Genomic DNA, 16,366 nt, shown 5'->3' on the forward strand with positions numbered 1-16,366 from the left:
CAGGCTCAGAGGGCCTATACCACACCTGGCCTGCAGATGGAATGTATGTGGATGGGACCCTCACAGGTCAAGGAGACAACAAACGAAACAACCTCCTCAGCATCTTTTACAACTCTGTATAGAACAAAGTGTGTGTGTTTATATGTATGTGCACATATGTGTATGTCACAAGGGACTAGAAAAGGAGGATCCAAGACCCATCGAAGTCCCAAGGAGCAACTTACAGAGCCTGTAAATAAATAATAAAGAACATCATATCCCACATCTCACAAAGCTTTTTGCACACATGAACTAATTATGATATTGGTCCCACCTTCCATCTGTGGCCAGTGGTGTAGGATTCATTAACCCCCACTTAACAAAAAAGGAAAGCAGGTCCCAGGGGCTGCAGGGAGGTGTCAGGACCACACAGAGCCAGAAGTCACAACTCAAGCCAGGGTAGGGCCGACACTTGTGGGTCCTGCGCCTCTCCATGTTCCTTGGGGGCAGCATGGGGAACCTGTCCCCCAACACTGGGCTCACTGCTTATATCTATAAGCAGAGTGGGATGGGGCATCTGATGAGGAAGCCGAATGTATTCAGGAGGCCATGAAAGAATGAGAAGAGCGGTCTGGGTCTGGCCTGGTCTCACATGCATTCCTTTCTTACATGAAAGGTGGAATCCTACAGATACTCTGCTGTGCTTTGCTTCTTTTACTTGCCAGTAAGTCCTAGGAATCTCTCTGTATCAGCTCATGAAGAGTTCTAACATCTTTTTAAGGGCTGCATAGTACTCCCATGTATGTGTGGCTGTACCATAGTTTATTTAGCTACTCTGCCAGGTATTCGGGTATTTCCAATATTCTGTGATTACAAATAATGCTGTAATCAATCATTAGTCACATAGGCATTTTTGTATCAATAAAGGTATATCTTAAGGATTGATTTCTAGAATTAGGATTGTTCAGGCTAAAAATAAAGTGTAGATGCAGTTTTAAGTATTGCCACACCATCTCTCCGAAAGATTATACCAATTTGCATTCCCACTGGCAGCATCTGAAAGTGCCTGTTTCCCACAGCCTCCCCAATGGAAATGTATAGTCATAATTTTTAATTTTTCCAGTCTTGTGAGAAGTAATATCTCACAGTTATTTTAATTTGCATCTTTCTAACTATAAGTGAGTTTTAACATTTTTTCATGTTTGAGGGTCACTGTGAATTGTCTGTTCATGTCTTTTTCCCACTTTTTAATCATTTTTTTTGGTCCTTTGTCCCTCAGTACTTTGGAATGCTTTATGTACTAGAGACCTCGGTCTTTTGTGGTATATATTATGAACATTTCCTCCCAGTTTATCAAATATTTTTGTCTTTTGACTTTCTTTAGAACACTTTACTGTAAAAATTTTTTAAATTTTATGTAATAAAAATTATCAATTTTTAATTTGTCTCTGGATTTTGAGTCATAGTTAGAAAGCCTTTCCCTACCCCAACATTGAAGATAAATTCCCCCAGTTTCCATCTAGCACTACCTGTATGGTAACACTGTTTACATTTAGATCCCTAGTCCATTAAAAGTTTATTTTTCTGTTTGGTGTGAAATATGAATCAAAGTGTATCATTTTCTACATGGCTACTCAGTTCTCCCAGCACCATTTATTAAAAAGTCTGTCTTTATCCCAGTGATCTGAGATACCACATTTGCATACATGCCATTTCCATATACATTTGGGTCTAATTCTGGGCTTTATCTTATCTTCAATTGGCCTATCTGCCAATTCATGAACCAGCTCCACATTTTTTAAATTATAAGGCATTATGGTATGTTTTAATATCTGGTAGGGATAGTTTTACTTCTTCTTTACCCATTCTTGTGCCCCTAACTGAACCCTCTTAATTAATTACATTGGCTAATACTTCTAGCACAGTGTTGAATGGTAGGAGAGATGGAGGGCATCCATGCTTTCTTAGTGATCTTAATGGAAATGCTCTTAGTGTTCCCTCATTAAATAAGATACTGACTTCAGGGTTAAGGTGTGTGTGTGTGTATATATATATTATATATATATAATCATACTAAAAATTATCCTTTAATTCCTGTATTTTTGAATGTTTATACCAAGAATAGTTGTTGTGTTTTGTCCAAGACTTTTTCAGCACTTATAATCATATGATTTTGTCCCCTTAGATTTGTTAATATGCTCTCTGATATTAATTTGGCATGTGTTATTAATATTAGTGGATTAATTTTGAACCAATCTCACTTTTCTAGAATAAATAAGATTTAGTAATTATATATTATTTTCCTCAAAAAAAGAAAAGGAAATGGAATTGGATACCAATGATGACAGCTACCATTTATTGAACACTTTCTCTGTCCTCTATACATACTATTGTCTGATTCAAGCCTCAAGATAGCTATATGAATTCTCATTTAACAGATGAGGAAACTGAGACTAATGATGGTGAAGTAGTCTGGCCAACATCACATGGCTAGCAAATAAGAGACAGGACGGGATCTTGGGTCTCAGTGATTCGCAAGGCCTTAGTAATGCATAGGCAGCATTATTTAGCTGTTATTTAGATATATCAAAAATGTTTATTATTTGATAAGGTGTTGGAAGGGGAACATCTCTGTAGGAACTGGGAGGAGGGCCTGCCCCTACTTCCCAGAGCCCTGAACTGCCCTCCTCAGCCCACCTGCCCGAGCTCAGCAGACGAATGGTGTGAGGGGCTAGGGAGGGCTGCTGACCAAGTGTGCTGTCAGCAAGCAGCCCGCAGGATACCCCAAGGCTAGGCAGCAAGCAGTCCTCAAGGCCTGCTGCGTCCCCTTCCAACCTCAGCCCTGCTCTGTCTTGGCATTTATGTCTCAGGCTCCAGACAGAGTGGGAAGAGCTCAGAGACTGAAGACACGTCCAGGGAGATGGTGGACTGTGAGGGAACAAAGTGCAGGCAAGAAAACCTGAGCCTCTACTCCCTGCTGGTTCTGCCTGTCCCGTTTTCTAAGAACAGGCAGCCGGCCGAGGGATTATGTAACTTCTGGTGGGCACGGCAGATGGTGTGCTGGCTCGGACACATCAAACCCAGCACTGACACTAACCTTCCCTGACGTGGCCTCTGGCCTCCTCTGCTCCAGGCTATGGAGCAGAGAGAGTGGGAAGGGACCCAAACTCTTGTCATCGAGCTGCATAGCCATGGCCAGCCAGGCCACGGGGAGAAGCCAGGGCCCACCCACCAGCAGAAGGTTCCTGCCAGGGAAATGGAAACACAGGTCCTGTCCTCCCTGCCCCAAGGGGTGATGGAACCAGGACTTGAACCCAGTTTACTGATTCTAGGGCAGACCCTCTTCATTAGGACAAATGAGGACACTGAACCCAGAGATGGAAAGGAACTAGCTCAATGCCACACAGCAGATTAGCTGCACGGCTAGGATTAGAATCCAGGCTTCCTTATCCTCAACTCAGGGCTGTTTCTGCTGTTGTCTCCTATGTGTGTGCGTGTGTGTGTGTGTGTGTCTGTACTGAGTGGGGTGCACTGGCAGGAAAATGTGGGGCTAGATCAGATTTGCAGCAGGGGTTGCTGTGCCCATCAGCCCTGGCTGTCTTGGGCTGCCAGACAGGAGTTTCAGCTCAGCCTGTGTTAGGGGCTCCTGGCAAGGGCCAGCGGGTGCCCAGCTGTGAGGGTGGCAGTGGGGCCAGGACTACTGCTGCCTCAGATAAGGGCCTAGGGCTGTTTAATCTCCCAGGGATGCTCCCTGAATGTTAACACTGGACGCAGTGCCAGGGGGAGCCTGGCTTAGCCAGACTCTGTAGCCAAAACTGCTCCCCTGCATCAAACCCAGCTCCTGCCGACACTGGTGGCAGGTGCTCTGGAGGACTGAGGCCTCCGATCCGACTCTGTGCACGAGCCTTTGGATATTCCTTCTCAGCCCACACATGCTCCCAGGCCTCAGGGCCAGTGTCCCTGCAATGGACATTCTCTTGAGCCTCTAGAAGGCAAGATGGAGAGGAAAAATCAATGGGCTTGGGACTGCAAGGAGGAAACAAACATCTTTAAAGGGCCTGGACCAGCCGGGCTTTGTTAAGACTACCTTGCAGATAAGTACAAAGTTTACCAGCCCAGCAAATGGCCACCAGTCTGCCTTCTCCACACAAGGGGACTGAGGGCACTTGACTGTAGTACTTGATTAATTCTTTGTTGCTCCAACTGGATTTAGTGAATTTCTACCTGGGGGCTCTGACCACTTAAGACTTGGCTATGACTTCCATTGTAGCCGGTGCATAGTAAGAGACCCAAGTCAGCAAGCAGGAGAGAAAGAACAGAGAGAAGTAGGCAAAGGTGGGGAGGGGTGGGGGCTGTAAGCAAAGCAATGAGAATCTTCCAACTCTGTGGTTACATAACTATAGCAGCAAGTCCAAAGCACGGTGGGGACCGAGTCACAGCAAAGACTGACCACGAGTTGCTCATTCATCCGTTCTACATGTGTTTACCAAGCACCCTCTGTGTGCCAGGGACTGTGCTTGGCGCCAGAGACAGGCAAGTGAGCAAAATCAGACAAATCTGACCCAGTCTCCCTAGTCACTGAGTGTCACCGCTGCTCACCCATCACCTGGTTGTTTCAATCCCATCTTGCCCTCCTAATCCCCAGGGCCCCAGCTTGGGTAATAAGGAAAGAGAAGGGCAGGAAGAGGCCCCATAGGACATACTCCACCACACCCCAGGTCATTGCTCACTCGAAGTCTCATTCTGTCCTGCTGTGTCACAGAATGACCAAAGGAGGGATGGGGGAGGGGGCCAGGAACAACTACCTTTCCCAGAATTTCTGCCTTTACTTCTTGTAAGCTCTGCATCCTCCATGGGTGTCCAGGCCCCAGGCTGGGCAGGCGGGCACCTCTGATCACATTACAGAGCTGCTCTCCTTTGGCTCTGTCTCCTGACGCCAGTAAGGCCTCCAGACGCCGTTCAGGGCCTCTGGGGTTACAGGCTTCTGGGTGATCTCAGCAGGAGATGTTCCTCCCAGACCTTGGGGATGCCTCCTGATATCTATCAGGCCCGGGTGGGCATCAGGACCAGAAAAGGCACCCCCTCTCTTCCTGCCCCTCTTCCTGGCCCCCTGGTCAACCGGGCAGCGCCACTAGGAATTCTCTGTCCCCCTGTTTTCCTGCTCAGAGATGTACAGAAAAAGAAGCAGGGCCCAGCCCCAGTCAGGGGTCAGCCAGATTGAGGGTGGGGGGAGGCAGGAAGGAGGAAAGCCAGTGGGAATCAATGGAACCTACTCTGTGCCAGGACTCACATCATAGCACCACCCAGTATAGGTAGTGGGGTCACCCCCACCTCATCGATGGGGACACTGAGGTATAGAGAAGTTGAGCCACCTGGCCCAGGTACGCAGTGAGAGGCAAATCCTTTTAATTTCGAAGCCTTGGCTCTTTCCACCAAGAAGGGACCTCTGGCTCCAGAAATCTTGTTTCACCAGGTGATCAGATGGCTGAATTCAGAATCTGTTTCCTGGGTTGGGTGTGTCAGATGTTCCCACCCCACACCTTCACATGTATACCCTCTACCGGGAACACTCTTTCTGTTCACTCAAACTCTGCTCATCCTTCAAAGGCCAGTCAAGCACCATCCTTTTCTTCTCCAGGAAGCCTTCTCTGACCAACCACCCAGGCTCACAGGAGCCTTCTCTCAGTAGCTGAAGGATTTCCTATTGTACCACCCAATACTTGGCACCAATAACAATGAGGAGGAGGAGGACAGTGAGTGTTATCGAGCGCTTTAGAATATGCAAAGCACTTGTACACATTACTTCATTCATCCCCACAAGGATCTGATGAGTCTGGTGCTATTGCCGCTCCCACTCTACCAATGAAGAAACTAAAGCTCAGAGAGGGTAGGCAACTTGCTCCAGGACACATAGCCAGGTGCTGGCACAGCCTGGATTTGAACCCAAGCAGTCTGACTGCACAGCCCACCCTCTAAGAACCACGCCACATCCCTCCCAGTACATGCGCATCTTGGCTCATCAGAAGTGCTCCTCTCTGTTGCACCATTACACACTCCTGTTGCACCCCAGCATCACGGGCTTGGCACATCGCTCATGCTTCAAGAGGTGACACAACTCAGTTCAAGGATCAGGTTGGTGCTTTGCCTACATCTGGCCCCGGAACCTAGTACTTGCTCAAAATGAATGAATGTGCTTGTGCACCAAGGTTTAGGACTGGGCCTGTTCCAACACCCGATGTGGGGATGGGAGTTCTCATTCCCCCTCCCCCAAGCTTGGCCACCCTCCACCCCTGAGAAATAAACTGGAATGAGATGGTCAGGTCTGGGCAGTGTGTTCCTACCACACTCTCTGCAGGCCCCCGGAGGTGGCAGGGTAGGGGGAACAAGTGTCTTTCCTCACACACCCAGGCTGCCTTTGCCAATGGGGGCCTTCTCTGCCTCCTGGGCCCTGCTTGGCATCTGGGACTCTCTGTCTGTGGGGTAGGAGATGCTTACCAAACAGGAAAAAGGGACTGAGATCCCAGAGGGTGATTTATAGCTTTGGAGAGAGAGAGACCCAGGGCCGCATAATGCTCACAAGGGCATTCTAGTCGATATATTGACTTTCTGGAGGGGCCTCTGTAAACACAGTGGTTCTGGTCCTTGCTTACCTCTGTCTCTTGCTGGCTGCTGGGGCCTCTTCAGAGGGAACCAGAAAAACAAAAACAAAAACAAACAAACAAACAAACAAACAAACAAGAGCCCTTAAGGATCATCCTTTCACCTTTCCCCTACCCCAAATTTACAGATCAGACCCAGAGAGGGAAAGGCACTTGCCTAAGGTCACACAGCTGAGAAAGAGCAAAAACCAGAGTCTCCTAACTCCCAGGCCAGAAGCCTCCCTGCTTTCCCCTCCCCTATCCCCTGGTATCACTGGCTCCCTCCTGAGGAGGCTGTTCCTGAGCACTTCCTGAGCTCACTGTGTGCCAGGCTGGGCTAAGTGCTTCATCATATATCAGGTCATGTGAACCTCAAAACAACCCTGTGAGGACAATACTATTATATCCCCATGTGGAACCGCCACATCTGAGGCACAGCAGTTATGTGAGCTGCCCAGGGCCACAGTGTCAGTAAGTGACAACGCTGGGGGGCTATGTTAACCTCCTCAGGGTCCCAGGTGGCCATGCGGTGCACCCTCTGCACTGAAGCTGAGGCCCTGGGGAGGGGCCTCTGTGAGGAGGGGTGCGTAGAGGGGTTGGAGGTTCCTAGAGGTGATGACAAGTGAGCTTGCCCCCTCCAGCTAGGTCATGGGAGTAGCTGGGTTGAAGTTTCCATCCTCTCCTTATCTACTCTGAGTTCTCTGGTGGGGGTGTGGCAGAAGGCAAAGAAATATATCTCCCCATGTGTCCATCCCCAACATTATCCCTACCACTGCTTATAAAAAGTGTTTTCTGGGCTAACTCCATCTTCAAGAACCACAGAGAGCAAATCAAAGAATAAGAAATCTTTTCCTCTCAAGTGCCAGCCCCAGAAGTAGCTCAGAAGGGTGGGTCCCCAAGACACGCCCCATCAGTTGGGCCTGGGAGGGCCAGGAGTAGAAATATGGCCGAAGATTGGCTCACCAAGGACTGGTGTCCACACAGGACAGAGGCCATGCAGAGCTGACAAGGCCACTTTCTTGAGAGTGGGAGAAGTCTTGGGCCTGCCCCCATCCTGTCTCCTCTTCAGGAATGCCCTTAGAAAGACCTGAAAGGAGAGTCAAGGTCTGGCTCCCATCACCCTCTCCAGGAAGCCCCAAGGCTTAGAACTTGGTGCTCTTCCCTGCATAGACATTTGACCCTTGGACAACGTGGGTTTGGACTGTGTGGGTCCACTTACGTGCTGGATTTTTTTCAATAAATATAGTACCTGTATTCTCATGTTACAGATCTTTAAATTAATTAAGTGTGAGGACGAGTTTACTTTGGATTAGAGATCACAATACACGGAATCAAAAGAACGAGGGTTTGAGTCCTGATTCTACCCAAACCGTTTCAGCTTCCTGCCCTTGGGTGAGTTATTTATCAATTCCTTTGTTACTGAGGATGCAATAGCAGATAGAGGATTTTTGACTGCTGGGGAGTCGGCACCCCAACCCTCTCATTGTTCAAAGGTCAGCTCTAGTGTGGTTGCCCTCATTTAACACAGAGGCTCTTGGAATCTCACTTACCATATTTCAAGGGGTCTTACAAGGACAAAGTGAGGTCTTACAAGGACAAAGTGAGGTCTTACAAATATAAACTGTAAAACAATATGTACATCAGTGGGCCTGTGATTTTCCCATAGGTCTCTCTGCTCCACAGGAGCACACCTTATCCTAGAGTTAAGGATGGCAGGGGAACTGGGAAAGGAGGGGAGCCCTTTGTGATCAAGGAACATCAGAGTCCAGGGCTCGTGTGTGTGTCTGTGTGTGCATGTGTCCTCTTTAAATTGCATCCAGTGAGAGCCCCAGGCTCAGCCATGGCTGCCCACGTTGCTCTCCATGAGAGATGCCATTCACCCAAGCTCTGCTTGCCTCTTCTCCAGCAAATTCCAGAGACTCCACTCCCCCAAAGGGCTGAAGCATGAGCCTGACCTGGATCAAAGAGCAGATTTTCAAACCACAGGCCCTGCTACTGCTCTAGGTAAGCCAGGAGCTGATTGCAGGAGACCCCAAGTCTCAGACCCCTGTTCTCTGGGTGCAGTCACCCAAGCTCCTGGGCTGGCTAGAGGACCTGTCTATGGTCAAGCTTTCTCCTCTGGAGCACCAGGACCCACCCTCAGGTAGGCCTATTTCATCTGCCCTCAGTGGAAAGCCAGCCTCTGCCCTTCCAACTCCATGACTTGCACTTGGACCAAATCCTGCTCACCTGGTCCCATCTCAAACAGGCATCCCCAACAGAGTACAATGGATGAACTTCCCAGGCCTGCTGGTGACTCACCATCCCCACACTATACATACCTATTTATACACAAACACCACAGCTGAATTCATATGTACACTGCACACCCCCCATACACCCAAACACACACACAGCCACCTCCCTCACACATCCCGTATGCAAAAGACACACCTCAACACACACATCCATTCCTCCTGCGCACATCACCTCCACACACACCTAACAACCATCACAGTACCACAGCTACCCTCACCTCCCACTGCACACTCCCATCATTCCCCATCCCCTCCATACACATTCTCACCCCACCCCCACCTTAATGCCCACTCTCAAACCCACAACCTGCCCTCCTCGAGAAAACAGCCCCACGGTGGGGAAGCTGTGAGGCGCTGGGGGCAGCCTGTTCTAGGAGGTGAGAAGGAGGGAGGCTCGGCGTTCTCACTCCCTAACAGCGGCGTGAGAGCTCCTGGGCTCCTGCAGACTGATTTAGCTCCGCAGAGGAGGGGGTGAAGAGGGGCAGCAAGCGGGCAAGAGGGACCAGAGGGGCGCAGAAGAGGAAGGGAACGGGGAGCGGGTAGTGCCAAGGTGCGCGCTGAATCAGCCCCGCCAGCGGCGGAGATGCTAATCTGGCCGCTTCGTCCGCAAGGGTAATTCGGGAGCTTCCAGCAACTCGGGGCTTTCGAAGAGAAGGAAGAGGAAACAAAAGGGGTAGAGGGTTGGGGGGCGGGGGGAGCGGGGAGGCGGCTGATTTACGCCTGCTTTTCAGCGAATGTTTTCGCTGCCATTAGCCTTGCTGAAGCCAAGGATCGGAGAGAAAGGGGCGCCGCAGGGACCTGTGGTTTGGCCTCACCAGGGCTTGCCTGCCGGAGTTCGAATCCAGCGGGCAGGCCCAACTCCCAGCGAGGAGCCGTGGCTAGGCTTCTCCTAAAAAGCCCAGAGTCCGGCAGCACCCGGCTGAGCGGAGGCCTACAGAGGGGAGGAGGTGGCGCCCCCGCCCCAATTTCAGAAGCAAATCAAAAGAGTGGAAGGCGAGGCGGATTCCCTCCATTCTCCTGAAAATGCCCTTCCTCCTATTATTCTAATTACGGTACTTAAAATTTTCCTTAAAAAAAAGGAAAGAAACAGAAAAGCACAGAATGCACTTGTTTGGTTTCATTTTGCCTTCACAGCTTTAATGACTCCATTTGTAGAAGCTGTTAGGAAACTGGGGAGGAGGAGGAGGACGCCAGAAGCGCCAGGTCTGGCCTCTGCGGCTGCTTCCTCCTCTCTCCCCAGGGGGCCATCCTGCCAGGGAGCAGTTTCTCTCTACTCCCCAGTCCCACGGGAGCAACCCCTAAATTCCAGGCTATGACCCTGCCTCTCCTCCCTTTCCTCCAGGCCTCGATGGGCTCCAAGGTGCTTCCTTGCTACCCCAATCCCAGAGCTAAGGTTCAAAAGACTACATATTTGGCCCGTATGCCTGGGAGGAGGCTCCAGGATGGGCCATTCAGAATCACTAATCTTGCTTTCTAAGCACTTGGAATGTAAGAGGTCCACCTCCCCTCCAGCTTTGTCCCCAGAGTCCTAGGCAGCCCAGACCCTCCTTAGAAGACACTGCTGGTGAAAGGGAAAGAGAAGTAGGAGCAGACTTGAGGGCCTGGCCTGGCAGCCAGAAACAGGTCACAATACCTGAGCTCAGCAGAAACAAAGTGAATGCAGGAGATGAGCCCTCAAAGCTTCAAAATAAAAAAGTAAAAACCTATTCTGTCCCCAACTATACAAATGGGTACAGAGCTCTAAAATACTAATGTGTAGCCCTGCGGCCCAAGGGAGTGCGACCTGTGTTTCATCTGACCTGGGGAAGGTGGGGGCTTTTGCTGAGCGGATCAGTGTTGGAGGGTGAAGCTACCTTTGGGCACTTGCCTGGTCTCAGGGTCTCACCTTGACCTCTGGCCCAGCCCTGTTCCACCTCTCCTAGGTCCGTACTCCCAACTTCCTTCCCCTATCCTTTCTCCACTCCTGCTATGAGTCCCATTCAAACTCAGCTACCAAACCAACCTCATCTTTAGCTGCCTGCCTTTGGTGGGGCCCTGATTTCAGAATCTTAATCCCTGACCCATGCAGCCAGTCTGCAACCCAGAATGATGTTTATGAGGCCTGAGTTCAAATCCCAACTCTATACCCAAGTCCCAGTGTAGTCCTGGGCAAGTCAGAGCCTGTCCCAAAGCTTCAGCAGTTAAATATTCGGTTGGAAGAGAGGGGAATTGTTTTGTCCTACAGAATTCTCAGGTTGTCTGGTGGGGAGAGGAGGGAGGAGAGAAATTATGCACGAAATTCCTCTCCTGAAGTGGTACTTTCACTTTAATGAGAAAACCCATTAAGACACTCTTGATTTTCCATTTGTTGAAGTGAAATGGGCATTTGCTATATGAGACAGGAACAGACCACCACACACACACACAGCAGAGACACTAGGAAAACTCTGATTTTAATTGTGTCTTAAAAAGAAGTATTATCATGACACTTTGGTTCCTTCTCAACTATCCCAGCCAGAAGCCAACGAAAGGCTCATTAAAAGCTCCAGGAAAGGCTGAGGGATGGGTGGGAGGAGATTCCCAGGGCCAACCTGGGCTTTTGAAGTGGCTTCAACTGGCCAGTCACTGCTGACATCTCCTTCTAAGAGTCTTGGTTTTATGGATCCGGGTTTGAGTTCACCACCATCAAATTTTATGGCTTAAAAAAAAATTCTCAGTGCTGTAAAGGGAACTCATTCCCATATTCACCGGGGATAGGGGTGGGGGAAAGGAGAGAGAGGCGCCTGCGCCTTGAGGACAGCATGGACACAGCCAAGAAAGAGCCACCCCCCCCACACACTCTGTGGGGGTAGCCTTCTCTGTCTCAGCTTGATATGATGCTCATGGCAGGGGGGTGGATGGGATCCCTTACAAGGAGTAGTCCGAAGTGTCCTGAACTAGCCTGGCTATTGGATAGAAGTCCTGGATACAAATCTGCAATCTGTGGTCAAGTGAAGGCAAGATTTGAGGAAAGCCAACATTCTGGCTTTGGTTTTCCCCATCTGTGAAATGGAGCTTTTTATGAGGGATCCGTGGGGAAGACCCAAAGAACATTCTGAAAAATGCTCTGTGCCTGTGACATTCGAGTACAAGGGCTGTGTAGGAGGAAGGTGCATGTTCTCGCTCCTGAAGGCTGGTTTCTGAGGGCAAAGGGAAGACAGCAGGCAGATCCCACCAGTTGGCCCCTCTCCAGGCTGGTGGGCAGGCAACCCATGCTACGCTAAGTAATGAGCACAATTCCAATGCCAGTTCTGCTCGCTAGTGAGAAATCAAAGCCCGGTATTAGAGGCCATTTCTGGCTGCGCACAGGACGCACCCAAATCCATCAAAGCCCTGGGCCTGAGGTTTCTTCTGGGGAAGGTAGGGGCCGGATATTTTGTTAAGCAGGCAAGGCAGGCCACCCCCAGCCTCCCCAGCCAAGTACACCTTGTAGCTCTGGAAACTCTAGGCCAAGTGATCTCAGTCTTTCTTTTGCCTAGCCAGCACTCCACCCCAGTAACCTCAGCATTCATTCCTGATCCCCTTGCCCTCCTGGTCCAAAAGCAGCTTCCCAGGACTCAACCCTGCCCATGTGCCATTTACAGACACTTTACCCTTCTATCATCTCCCCTCAAACACCCACAAACCAGAAACCAACACCCCAGCTCAGCACCACCCACATCTAACTGCACTCTTTAAAACAAGGTTGGTCATTCAGCAGTCTGCCCCCTCCTCCATCATTACCTTCCAACTTCAAAACACTGCTTTAAATACCAGAGTCTGCCCAAATCATAATTAACTTGGATCAAATGATTGTGTTGTAACTTTACAGCACAGAGGTGGCAAAAAAAAAAAAAAAAGGTGGGGGATGTGCTAAAACCAAGCTCTCACTCCTGGGCCGTGGGAATTATTAATTCCAGAGTGAGAGATCTTTGACTATAGGTTGGGGGCCGGGATGTGGGAAGGGGCGGGGCGGGGGGTGGGGGAGGGCGGCGGACATCAACATCGCAGCGGAAGGTGGTGGAGGGGTTGGGGGAAGGAGGGCTGCGTCATCTTGTCCACTTTCTGCACCAGTTTTCCAGCCCCATTCTCAGCCACAACTCGGAGGACTCGGTGCAGGATGCGCCCCACCCCCACCCCCACCCCTCCTCGGAAGCCGGGCTGCCGGCGACCGGCCCACCTGCTTGGGTTCCGGCAGCAGAGAGAGGCTGGTTGGCTCCCGTGCGTCTACTAACTCCCCAGGAAGACGCAGCCCAGTCAGGGATGCCTGGTTTAGCTACCGACCAGCGAGACATGTACACATCCACAGCGGGAGAGGCGGAATAGGGACTTCATTTTGGGAGCCCAGCAACTCCCTTAAGGCATCTTGCTGGGTCCAAAGTAGGAGCATGACGAGCGCACCTTCTCGGCTCCCCAGACGGGGGTAATGTCAGTGACTCATTTAAAAGGAAACTCAGCAGGATCACTACGTACTCCCCGCCTCCCCTCAACACACAAAACCAACAACCATAAAGAAGTCCTTCCAGACCTGCGGGTCCCAAGATCTCGGGGCAAGCTGTACGTGGAAGACTCAGCCCAACCCCACTTCGATAGCCAAAATCCAGCAAGCTAGCCTCCTCCGGCTAGCGGCCCGGACCCGTGCTTCCCGTGCTCCCCAGGTCTCTTGCTCTCTCCCTCTCGTCTGCGGATTCAGGTCCGTGCCCCGTGTAGGAGCCTGGGCGAGCCGGGAAATGGACTAGGAAGTTGACGGCGAACCGCAAGCGAGCGCACACCTGGCTAGCGCAGCGACAGTATTTTTTCAGCACCGCCGCCCGGCGTGCGCAGAGCCAAGGGTCCCCTGGAAGCGGGTTCTACAGAAGGCGCACACCCAGACTGGGACACTGTTCCAGGGAAAAGAAGCGATTTCTTCCAGGTGGGAACAGGAGTGCCTGCGGACCGCCTCGCCCTCCCCCCGCGAGATGGCTGCGCCACCGCCCACTTTGGAGGGGCAGGGAAATCTACCTTCTAACTTGGGCGCCCTTGCCGCTTTCCCTGCGCACACCAACCGGGTGATGGACCGCTCAACTTCGGGTTAGAGTTAGGTATCAGAGTCCCCTCGTCCCCGCCTCCATACCCGATCACTCCCTACCTGCTTGGCTCAGACTCGGATCCCAGCAGAGCAGCAGCGCCAGCAGCAGAGCGCCCCGCGCTCCGCTCCGGGCCCACATGCTCCCGCGGCCCGGCTCGGGCGCCTCTCCCCCGGGGCTCTCTCCCTGGCCCCAGTCTCGCCGCCGCCGTCTCCGCCGCCGCCGCCTCCTCCTCGCCGTCCTCCCCGGCGCCGGGCCACGCCAGCCCGTGCCCTCCGTGGGGGCAGCGGCAGCCACGCTTCGCAGAGGGCTGCCTGGCGCTCGGAGCTCGATGGGTGTCTGCGCCCGCTCTTCAGCCAGGCTCTGCGCGCCCCTCTCTGCGCTCCTCAGGCTCCGGGGCTCGAGCGCTTCCCGGGCTCCGGCGTCCTGGCTCCGAAGTTAGGCGACCGAAGGAGAGAGCGCTCAGTCGCGCTCGCAGCGGCCGACGCCGCGCCGTCCAATTCCCCGTGCGCGCCTCCCTGCGCCCCGCCACTACCGGCGGCTCCGGCGCCCTCGCGGGCCTCCGCCGCCTGCCACAATGCTGAGCGCTGCCGCTCGCTCGCCCTACAGAGTCCGAGAGCGGAGAGGGACCGCGCGCCGCCGGGGCGGGGCCTGGGCGGGTGGGGGCGGAGCCGGCGGAGGGCCTTTCAAGGTGGGTCAAGGACGGCCAGCTAGGCGCGGCCTCGGCGGAGCTGGGGGCCCTTTGCGGGGGGTCCTCGCCAGCCGCTGGGCCCGGAGCTTTGAAAAACCCGGCCGCTGGATCGTAGCTGGAAGCGGAATCTGCCCAATTTTCACTTCCAGAAACTAGGGAAATGAATCTTTGTGCTTTCCTTTGGCTTGGCTGTGTCAGCTTTCTCCTCTAATTACACTCAGGACTCGTTTTGACTTCCTGGTTTGTATTACATTCTATGCTTTCTACATGTGGGGGTCTTTCCCCAAAAAGCTTCCTAAATGTGAGAAAGTCTCAAACACTTAAGTTCTGGTAAAGCAGAGGCTTACAGCTGTCTGAACTTGGGTATAGATTTAGATCATCTTGGCTGGCCCTACTTGTCGGTGTGACCTTAGGCAGAACTGTTTACCACACCCCTCTGAACCCCCTGCAGCACCCAGGTCCTGGGATGTTAAAACTGCCCCCCCTCAAACCATGACAGTGGGGCAGAAGGGAGAGGGCAGCCATTTTTGACTCAGTGTAAACTTGGGCTCCGTCTCTTACCTGCTCAATAACCTTGAACAAGTTACTTAACCATTCTGATTCCCTTCATCATCATCTGCAAAGTGGAAAAAAATGACAATAACAATTTCATAAGGGGGTGTAGAATTGAATTTAAAAAATGTGTGGAAACTGCAGCACAAATGTTAGTAATCTCTCTTTCTAAGATCTCCCCTCTCTGCCAATCTAATTCTGGGGAAAATCCTGACCACCCAAGGGTGAGCCAAGGGGCATGTGGAGCCAGGTGGAGTCGGGGGGTGGGGGAGAGCGGTGCGTATCTTGAGATTAAAACCGAGTGACATCAAAGGGGTGGATCAGCTAACATTGGCAGAATCCTTCTGTGTGCCAGGCACGGGGTTAAACACTTTATATGCATCACCTCAGTTAATCCTCACAACAACTCTCTGAAGTAAGTACCATTTGTATCCCCATTTTACAGATGAAGGAACTGAGGCACAGAGATGTAAAGTCATTTGCCCAGGATCACACAGCTTTGAGTGAGTGAAAGGAGCAGGAGAGATAAGATTGGAAAGAAACCCTCTGAGCTGGGGAGCCTCCACCCTCTCACCTCCTCAGGGGCTGGCAGGTGAGAAGGGACTGGCAGCCAGCAGGAATGCCTCTGTCCCCTAGGCCTGATCCAGTCATGACTCGAGATTTTTCTGGAACTGGGATCTGAAATCACTCCTCAAATACAGATACAATGGCTGCTTCAGAAAGGGGCAAAGGAAGGCAGAAAGAGGTCCAGCCAGGCCCAGGAGCTGGCAGGGGGTAGGCTGGAATAGGGTCAAATGTCCCCAGGGGTGCTTCCTCCATTGGAGGAGAAAGGACTTGGGGGCCAGACCTGCAGGTTGGAAGGAGAGCTGCAAGACAGAGAAAAGCAACAAGGACCTGCCCCAGCCATTTCTCTAGAGGAGAGAGAAAGGCAGGACTGCCCAGTACCCCCTCCACATACTCTGCCCCCACAGGTTGGGGTCTGGAACATGTTCGGGAGGGTATATGTAGTCAGTCGGCCTCCTCAGCCCTCTCTGCTGGGCAGCCAGAATCAGGAGGTTGGATATGGGTGAGTGGGACTCCCTGGGAAGAACTTAGGCTAATTGAGAAAGGTTCGCATGGGTAAAGATAGGTGGGTTATTTTTATCT

At 51.7% G+C, this 16,366-nt stretch overlaps 1 protein-coding gene across 1 annotated transcript in view; it reads right to left on the minus strand.

Annotated features, from left to right (window-relative positions):
* Positions 1 to 14,589, minus strand: part of UNC5B (unc-5 netrin receptor B) — an 84,115-nt gene extending 69,526 nt beyond the window's left edge. The window contains 1 exon segment of the mRNA XM_032470170.1: positions 14,040 to 14,589. Coding sequence (XP_032326061.1) covers positions 14,040 to 14,118 — 79 coding nt within the window. The 5' untranslated portion in view covers positions 14,119 to 14,589.
* Between the last annotated feature and the right edge of the window lie 1,777 nt (positions 14,590 to 16,366).

This window comes from Camelus ferus, chromosome 29, assembly GCF_009834535.1.
Source record: "Camelus ferus isolate YT-003-E chromosome 29, BCGSAC_Cfer_1.0, whole genome shotgun sequence".
Lineage (NCBI taxonomy): Eukaryota > Metazoa > Chordata > Mammalia > Artiodactyla > Camelidae > Camelus > Camelus ferus.